The 9,977-nt window shown below is 40.1% G+C and overlaps 1 protein-coding gene across 1 annotated transcript; it reads left to right on the top strand.

Annotated features, from left to right (window-relative positions):
• Positions 1 to 3,305: 3,305 nt before the first annotated feature.
• On the top strand, positions 3,306 to 5,547 carry LOC110498219 (complement component C1q receptor). The gene has a single exon (XM_021574853.3). It carries the CDS (start codon positions 3,720 to 3,722, stop codon positions 5,460 to 5,462), a length of 1,743 nt encoding a protein of 580 aa, XP_021430528.3. The 5' UTR covers positions 3,306 to 3,719; the 3' UTR covers positions 5,463 to 5,547.
• Positions 5,548 to 9,977: the final 4,430 nt, after the last annotated feature.

The following is a 9,977-nucleotide window of genomic DNA, read 5'->3' as shown; positions in this document are numbered from 1 at the left end:
TTCCAAAACGTTGTGTTTCACTTTGAGGACCCTATCTATGAGTGGCGATGGCCTCTAGTTAAGTAGACTGTGGACATGGGCTATAAATCTATAGTAAGTGATGCCTTCTCGACATGGCTCCTCGTGTTTAACTCTGAAATAGTTTTTTAAAAAGTTACATTTCTACACACCTTTTATAGGAAGTGTTAATGTTCCCACAGGGCCATATCTCCATGTTACGTCGCTTGTTTATGGAAGATATAGGCCGACGCCTGTGCTAATTAGCTATCTTGGGTGTTCTGAACACCTCTGTGCAAGCCAACTGGGGAAGAAGCCATCTGGGGAGGAAGCCAACTGGGGAAGAAGCCAACTGGGGAAGAAGCCATCTGGGGAGGAAGCCAACTGGGGAAGAAGCCAACTGGGGAGGAAGCCAACTGGGGAGGATGTCAACTGGGGAGGAAGCCAACTGGGGAGGAAGTCAACTGGGGAGGAAGTCAACTGGGGAGGAAGTCAACTGGGGAGGAAGTCAACTGGGGAGGAAGCCAACTGGGGAGGAAGCCAACTGGGGAGGAAGTCAACTGGGGAGGAAGCCAACTGGGGAGGAAGCCAACTGGGGAGGAAGCCAACTGGGGAGGAAGTGTAGTTCATCAACTGGATATGGATCTAAACTGCTACAGTAAGTGTATTTTTATTATTTGGAAAGATTATTTCTCGCTGACATGACAGGGGTATATCAGCATTCGTTTTGAAAACCGTTTCGAAAGCGATGATTTATTGACGTTTCTAAACGTTAAAACACACAGCGTCAGAATTGTAGTTTTCACAGAGCCAAATGTGGGCGAATGTAATGACTGAAAACCTTACATAAGAAGATGGTTCTCGGGTGTTACCTGTCACCCAGTCATTTATGATGCAGATCTACCACTTTATTTAGGCTTTTCAATGTCTTATAGGCCTATCATGAAAACATACAAAAGTTTCAATCAATCATTCACTTGTGTGTCATGCCTATAATTTCCACTCGGACATCACAGTGCCGCCTCTCCCTGTCTTCTCTACCCCCTCCCTGTCTTCCCCAACACACCTCTCTCTGTCTTCCCCAAACACCCCCCTATCTTCCCCAAACACTTCTCCCTGTCGCCCCCGTCCCCGTCCCCCCCGTCCCCCGTCCCCGTCCCCCGTCCCCGTCTTCATCAGCACACACCTACAGTAGGGCTCTATTTTCGGATGCCGTTAAGGTGGCGCTAGTGTCATCACGTCCTCACAAACCCATGACACATTCGACATTGCCGCTGACTTTAAAGGCAATTTGAGACTGACTGATCTACAAATCACTTTGCATCATAAATAACTACTCAATATTTTTGTTTAGATCAGTCAGTCAGTCACAATTTACTCATGATACATCACGGCTTTGATGCTCTCGAACATGGCCAAAGTTCGCCTAAAACTGGGGATTTGTGCAGAATCAATGAGATAATAAGATACAGTTAATCATAACAGATAAAAGCTTAATATTTTATCTATTGTATAAACTATACAGCCAACATACAACTCAAACTTCGGCATAAAAGAAACTACATCCTATCTTTTAATGTGGGTTGATAGTCTGTGTTAGGTTGTTAGTCTTTCAAAAATAGAAGCCTATTTACAGAACATTTGGAATTGATGTGTACTGTTTCCAGGCAGCACAGTCACATTCATGCCTGATTATTTGAAATGTATTTTTTAAAGAAAAAACTATTGTGGACAGAGAGACTCATCGGACTGCACTGCGGAGCCGGAGTTGTCGAGTAGCTGAAGGGGCCCCTTGTGCCATTTCCTGCAATTGAAGTTGTGCCACGTCCATTCTTTAAACAAACACAGGAAGTGCTCTGCAGCCACATTTATTTACATACCACAGGAACTAAAGAACAATTCACTGACCCTGCTCAAGATCACGCCAATGGTACACTCTTAGAATTGTTTTTGTTGTTTCCAGGTAGAACTCTTTAGGTTCCAAGTAGAACTATTTTGGGTTCCATGTACAACCCTTTTGTTACGTCCTGACCTTAGTTCCTTTTTTATGTCTCTATTTTAGTTTGGTCAGGGCGTGAGTTGGGGTGGGCATTCTGTGTTTTGTTCTGTGTGTTAGATTTCTATGTGTTTGGCCTGGTATGGTTCCCAAACAGAGGCAGCTGTCAATCGTTGTCTCTGATTGAGAACCATACTTAGGCAGCCTGTTTTCCCACTATGGGTTGTGGGTAGTTGTTTTCTGTTTTGTGTGTATTGCACCTTGCAGAACTGTTCGTTTGTTGTGTTGTTGTTTTTGTTTTTGTTCAAGTATTCGTATTTATTAAAAGTATTATGAATACTTACCACGCTGCACCTTGGTCCTCTTTCTCCTTCTCCCGACGACAATCGTTACACCTTTCCACAGAGGGTTCTACATGTAACCCAAAATGGTTATACCCGGGACCAAAACGCTTTTTTACCTGGAACCAAAAATGTCCTCCAACGGGGTCACCCGGAGAACCCCTCTGGAACCCTTTTCTCTAAGAGTGTAGTAGATAGCAACCTCAAATGACTATACGATAAACGACACACCTATGGGAATCGGTTGAAATATCAGCATTTACTTTTCTCAACCACATAAAACCATGGACACATAACAATAACAAGACAGCTAATACCACTAACAATATAGAACAAAATCACATATAGACACATGGAACATCTGTCATTGGTTGGTTTTAATCAGTTATTCGGGTATAACAAAAAAATAAATGCTATCTTGTCTGCCAAGGGTAAAAACAGCATTTAAGATGTTGGTGAGACTGACTGAGCCTCCACCAGTAGCCCTCAATAATTGCCTGGCAGTATGTCCCCTTGCTGTACATACACAACCTGACCCATGAACCTGCATGGGTGTGAACTTCCTAGCATCTCTTCCCCATCCTGTCTATCTATTGTTTTAGAAATGAACTATTGTGCTTTTTCCGGGCTTTCATGTCAGCAGAGGTTTTAAATGAGTTAGAAAAGGTTGTCTGGGAAAGGGCCCAGTTCTCTGTCACAAATTGGAACCTATTTTTTTATTTTTTCATTTTTATTATTGCTTTTTGGGGAAGACATTGTTGTCCGTCCATTTAGAATGTAAATGAAGGCTTTATTCTCTACAATTTAAATTAGATTAGTCGTTTCACATAACAAAATGAATAACCAAATCAACAACTATAGACTATCAAAAATGAAAGAAATATAATATGACAAATTATTACAAACAAATCGTTATTTTCATATGAATGAATACATCGGGAAATCACTAAATGCCATGTTTTAGCGCTTTCATGTTTTTTGCAAGCTAGACACTATTTGATGCAGATCGGTTGTTGTTGTTGTTTTTCAGCTGGAAGATGATTACCTGACTTTGTATAGGAGAAACAAGCAGTCTGATATTACGTTTACTCAGCACGGGAGCCATCTGGATAACAAGTCAAAACAATGAGGGTGCTGCTATTGTTTTGGTTTTCCACAACGGAACTTGCTTCAGCAGGAGACAAAAACCAACTGGGGGAGAAAAAAACCCAGTTTTAAGTGTATATAGAAAACAGGATGCAGGAGCTTGAATGTACAATTCAAAGTCGCAACACGTTGTACTTTGGCAGGGAATAGAGAGCCTCATTTGTCATCCGTTTGCCAATAAGGCATAAATGTAGCATATACAATATTCAAATCAATGGTTGTTGTTGGATTATGTGGGAATGATGTTTTTGCTAATTTTACTGCAAATCTCTGTCTGGGGAGCCACTGGAGCAGACACTGGCGGAGAAGAAACCGTGTGCACATCCAATGCCTGTTTCACTTTTCATATAGAGGGAGTCAGCTTCGACGACGCTCGTATGAAATGTGTAGATAACGGGGGTTACTTGGTAACAACTAAAGACAAAGCTGAGGAAGCAGAGCTTCAATCAATCCTTACACAGATCGACGTAAGGAATCGCAATTTGGACTACAAATGTTGGATCGGACTGCAATTACATAAGGGGGACTGCATTATAACGGGCTTGAGTCTCAGAGGTTTTAAGTGGATATCTGGAAGTGAAACTTCCCAATATTCCAACTGGGAGAAGGAACCTCGCAGCACCTGCACAGAAGAGCGTTGCGTATTGGTATACTATTCTTTATCCGGTCGCAATGATTTAAAATGGACGGATGGATCTTGCAAAGAAAAGGCTTTTTACGCTTGCAAATTCTACTTCAAGGGAATGTGTAAACCTTTGTTGTTGGCAGGAGGGGAGCAAGTGAATTACAAGCTCCCATTCTCAGCAAATCCATTAAATGAGGATAATAACTTGACCGCGTTTCCATTTGGAACATATGCTGAAATAAGATGTAATGGCAATGACCACTTTTCTATTTGTAAGTTAACGGATGGTGTCTATGGCTGGACTATCCCCGGTCCGTTTTGCGCCACGGATAAACAGAGTTGTGGCTATAAAAACGGTGGATGTGATCATGTGTGCTTTGATAGTGACGCCGGTGGTATTCGTTGTGGATGCAAGGACGGTTATGTGTTAGGACAGGACAGAGTATCTTGTGACTTAAAGGAATATTGTCACAGTTCTCCATGTCAATACCAATGCGTAACAGGACCAACGGGGTTCTCCTGCGTATGCCCAAGCGGCTTCCAATTGGATAAAGACCAATTTGGTTGTATCGATGTCGATGAATGCCAAATGAATGCCTGCGACGGTAATCATTGCGTCAATACCCAAGGTAGTTACACTTGTAAGTGCAATAAAGGCTACAGAATGGTTGAGGGCAAGTGCCACGATATAGACGAATGCACTGAAACTAGATGTCCACAAATATGTCTTAACTCTGAAGGATCCTTCTCCTGCCATTGCATCGCAGGGTTCACTGTGTCCGAGGACGGTCATACTTGTATAGATATAGACGAATGCCTCAGTAATCGATGCGAGGACAAATGCACTAATACCATTGGTAGTTTCATGTGTTCTTGCCATCAGCACTTCCGGTTACACCCTAATGGAATCACCTGCATCCGAGATGTGACTGTTGTTTCCACTGTTGAAACGTCAAATGTTTATAGAGACAACGACCAACACGACGAGACCATTGACACTATAACCATATCTAAGGTTGAATTGCAGAACGAGCCTCAGTTCACCGACGGACCACCTCAAGGCACTATTACGCAGGACATTACGCGCGAGGAGCCATCCAGCAAAACCACTGGAACGAGTTGGTTTACGCATAATGGCTCTTTTTTGAGCTCGTGGCTGTTTATTGGCATTATTGCTTCTCTTGTTCCACTACTTCTTCTAATTGCAGTAACCTCTGGTATTGTCATGTTTCGATGTAGTCGTTCAAAAAGAGAAGCGAGGAAGAAAATCGCCACTGCTGACAGTTACTGTTGGGTGGCTTCTGGTATAGAGACTCAGTTAGAAAAATTTGACGGGTCACTTGAAAGCACGGCGTGAAATAGTGTTAACTCGGGAATGTAAAAACAATATTATTCTGACATTGCATTATTTACGAATATATAAATAAAACGTGTTCATAAAATAATGTTTTTTTTTTTAAAGTATGTCTGAGATCCTTGACTGTGCTTCAAAAAAGCACATATTTTATATGATCATTCATAAAAGGTTACAATCGTATTTAATCATCATAACAACCTGGTCTCAGAGTATTTCCCAATATTTTGTACGTACATACATCAGAGACACTCCATTTAGTATAATATGTTATGTTTCATATGGTATGTATTAAAAAAGCTAGGTGGCTAATGCTAGCAAGAGGGTTAGGTTAAAGGGTTAGCTAACATACTTAGTAGTTGCAATGTAGCTACAAAGTAGAAACTAGTTGAAAAGTTGCTAGTTAGCAAAAATGCTAAAGTTGTCCATGATGAGATTTTAACAAGCAGCCTTTGGGTCGCTAGACATTTACATTATACACCCACCCATCTACCACGACCAGACCAACCACTCACCTTTTCTTTTTTGCCTTAAGTAACTTTCTGTCTTGCGTAACTATACTAAACATAACATGTCATACTAATTTGAGTGACCCAGATTTACATTTACGACGTTACGTCTAGTCTATGAGACCAGGCTAGTCATAAGAGTTGCTTCATGTTCACAGATGGCATGTTTTTCATTACATCTGAAATGTTTGGTAGGCCTAATTTACTTGAATACTTCAGGTCTTCAATTTACTTGAAATGATACAATGTTGTATTTGAGCAATTAGGCGTGGGTGGGTATGGTGTGGTATATGGACAATATACCATGGCTAAGGGCTGTTCTTATGCACGACGTGGTATATTGGCCATATACAGTACCACAAACACCCGGGGTGCCTTATTGCTATTATAAACTGGTTACCAACATAATTAGAGCAGTAAAAATACAAAATGTTTTGTCGTACCCCTGGTATACTATCTGATATAGCAGGGCTTTCAGCCAATCAGCAATCAGGGCTCAAACCATCCAGTTTATAATATTCTATATTAATATTATAATATTACACTGACACATTTGAATAAAGTAGGCTTATCAATGAATGATTAGAATTATATTCATGCTAAAATATGAATACAAATAAACAAAAACCACTCGTGTGCCAAAGGTCAACGCCCGTGGCAGTGAGCCACGCATGATACATTCCGCCTTCAATATTTGAGGAAGCGAAGTCACTTGGAATCTGCAATTGACAATAAATAATAACTCCAAAAGGTGAAATAAAAACATTAAATTCAAGGCACACTTAAACCGTGTCGATGTCTTCACTATTATTCTACAATGTAGAAAATAGTAAAAAATAAAGAAAAACACTTAAATGAGTAGGTGTGTCCAAACATTTGACTGGTACTGTATATATAGATACAACTCAGTGGTTGGGGTGTCCGCCCTGAGATTGGAAGGTTGTGAGTTCAACCCCCTGCCGAGTCTTCGCTTGGTACTCAACATTAAGGAGATAATGTAGATTGGAAGGTTGTGAGTTCAATCCCCTGCCGAGTCGTCGCTTGGTACTCAACATTAAGGAGATAATGTAGATTGGAAGGTTGTGAGTTCAACCCCCTGCCGAGTCTTCGCTTGGTACTCAACATTAAGGAGATAATGTAGATTGGAAGGTTGTGAGTTCAATCCCCTGCCGAGTCGTCGCTTGGTACTCAACATTAAGGAGATAATGTAGATTGGAAGGTTGTGAGTTCAACCCCCTGCCGAGTCTTCGCTTGGTACTCAACATTAAGGAGATAATGTAGATTGGAAGGTTGTAAGTTCAATCCCCTGCCGAGTCTTCACTTGGTACTCAACATTAAGGAGATAATGTAGATTGGAAGGTTGTGAGTTCAACCCCCTGCCGAGTCTTCGCTTGGTACTCAACATTAAGGAGATAATGTAGATTGGAAGAAAGGCCCTGCAATAGGCTAGCGTCCTGTCTAGGCTGTGCACTTGTACATCAAGCTGCCTCATGCTACAGAAACAGGAGATAAGGCAGAGGCCTATATGAGCCGCTCTCCCACAAGCCAAGGCTACATACTAGCATACCTATGCTAACTATGGCCCCTGCTACATTGTTTACGATGAAATGATGTCCATTTACTTTGATGATTTGACTTCCTAAAAACAGCAGTGTGCCTGACTGTTTAGCTACTGAATATGTGATGCATTGGCAATTAACTAACCTGTTCTTGGCAATAATTTCTTCGTTCTCTATTCAGTAAAAAGTGTATGTTATAAATGTCAGTGTCCAGTTGCAGGTGGACATGGACATTAGCCAAAAAACTAAGAATATTTAGAAATATATTAAATCCACATTTTGTATTGAGTAAGAAATGCCGCTTGCATGTTTGTAGAAATATCTCTGTTTCGGTCGCACTGTGTGACAGTTATCACAGCTACAAAATTGGCTATATCGTAAAAAATCATGAATAAAACATTTAAAAAACTTTTTGCTCACAATAAATGCTAACGTTTACTAACTTGTTATTTAGCTAACTAGCAAGCGTGTGTCTAATTCATATAAAAATCAATAAATAGCTATCAAACGAAGTTTCGCAAAAGAGTGTAGATCGCTCGCCAAACAACTCACAATTTTTGAGTTTGTAGCTATAACGCTTTATCAGTCAAAGACTGATGTCTTAATTTAAAGTAAAGCATAAGGTTATCAGTGTAGTTAAGGTAAGGTTTAAATCCAATTTTATCAAGATAAATTATAAATAGGAGGGGGTTTAGACATTATCATGACTTTGTGGCTGTGGTAACTAGTGATGACCCTGTGTGACACGCTATCATCTACGTGGTTGCGGGTGTATCGCATAGACATGACTAGTTCCTGCAAAGATGTTGGGAAATGCAAGATGCCAAGCAGCTAAAATCGGAGGGAACTCTTCACTTAATGGAAAACGTGGAATAATTTCAGTTTTTTTTTTTTTGGAGAACCACCGGTAAATGGACAAGGACATTAATAAAATACACTTTATAAGAAATCGAGAAAAAAGAACACCAAGAACAGGTTAGTTGAACAATTCCTTGCGAGGCTTTCCATAGCAAATCTGCAACGGGTATTTGTATTTATAATGGATCCTCATTAGCTGCTGCAGCTACTTCTCCTGGGGTCCAGCAAACAATTAAGGAAGTTTATACAATTTTAAAAACATTACAATACAAGGCAAAGGATGGCTACTTTGAAGAATCTCAAATATAAAATTTTGATTTGTTTAACACTTTTTTTGCTTAATACATGTACATGATGTTATTTCATAGTTTTGATGTCTTCACTACTATGCTACAATGTAGAAAATTGTAAAATACAATTTTAAAAACCCTTGAATGAGTAGGTGTGTCCAAACTTCTGACTGATTGTAGGAAGGCTAACTGAAATGTAAATCCTCCTAGCTAGCTGGCTAACGTTAGCTAGCTATTAGCTGGCTCCTGAATGAGTAATGAGGTGTAGTGAGTAACTACGTCTTCCTAACTGAGGTCTTTACTTTGCAACTTCAGCGTAAAACAGGTAGAACAATGATTTGTTTCCTATAGCTCTAGGTTCTGTGTGCTACAATCCAATTTAAAATGAGCTAGTTGATTCAGCAACACCAATTATGATTTAACTTTTGTATGGTAATGAGGAAACCTTCAAAATAAAAGCCCGCATTTCAACACGTTGTAATTTAAATAACTGATTCAAAATATTGCATTTTAGTCAGAACCCACTTATTGTGCTAATAAAACAATGCAATTAGTAATTGATGAACCAATGTATATATGGGTTTAAAAACATTTAAGAACAATAATAAAAAATACAATGTTGAGAATATTGGGCTATAGAGAAAAACCTTACTACCGGTCTCAGCCTCAGTGGGGTGGAAAATACTTGTTAGGGTCTCTACAAATCAAGCTTGAACCCGATGTCCTGTTAGCCTGTGTTACCTCCTCCACGAATGTTCCCCTAGGAGGAATGTTCCCCTAGAGTCTGTCCAATGATATTGATTTCAGCAGTGCCCACGGGAGATTTGAATTCAGCTTTCTCCAAACTCCTCCTCCTTCTTCCAGCAGCCCGTTTCACTTCGGAGAGAAATATCGAGTTCCCCCAAAATGGCCTTGAACACGTTGAATAATCCTAAAAATTAAGATTTGTTGAAATACCATCCTGTATTAGTAAAAAAAAATACATCTTAATGCAATATACACGGACTCTGATGTGTCTTCATCATTATAGGTTTTACATTGGAGCTAAAAATGACAATCCATTTTCTTTGACACATTAACAATCTTACAGTACTGTATAGAGAGCTGTTTAATGATATTGCACCATTTTACAGTGTATTGACACCTCTGTAAGCCAAACTGAAACACCATCTGATAGGCTCAACGCTCAGTATGGGTTTCACATTGTCGATAGAGAGGAAAATCAACCCAAATGGTCTTTGGCACGTTGGGTGTGGCTTCTGCATTAGATTTTTGCTCTCATTTAGTCTATTACAACCCTGC

This window comes from Oncorhynchus mykiss, chromosome 19 (genome assembly GCF_057628025.1).
Source record: "Oncorhynchus mykiss isolate SJ-2025 chromosome 19, ASM5762802v1, whole genome shotgun sequence".
Taxonomy (NCBI): domain Eukaryota; kingdom Metazoa; phylum Chordata; class Actinopteri; order Salmoniformes; family Salmonidae; genus Oncorhynchus; species Oncorhynchus mykiss.
This window is presented reverse-complemented; position numbering and strand designations above follow the sequence as displayed.

Coding starts and splice junctions, on each gene's coding strand:
- LOC110498219 (XM_021574853.3), top strand. CDS start 3,720: ATGATGTTTTTGCTAATTTTACTGCAAATCTCTGTCTGGGGAGCCACT.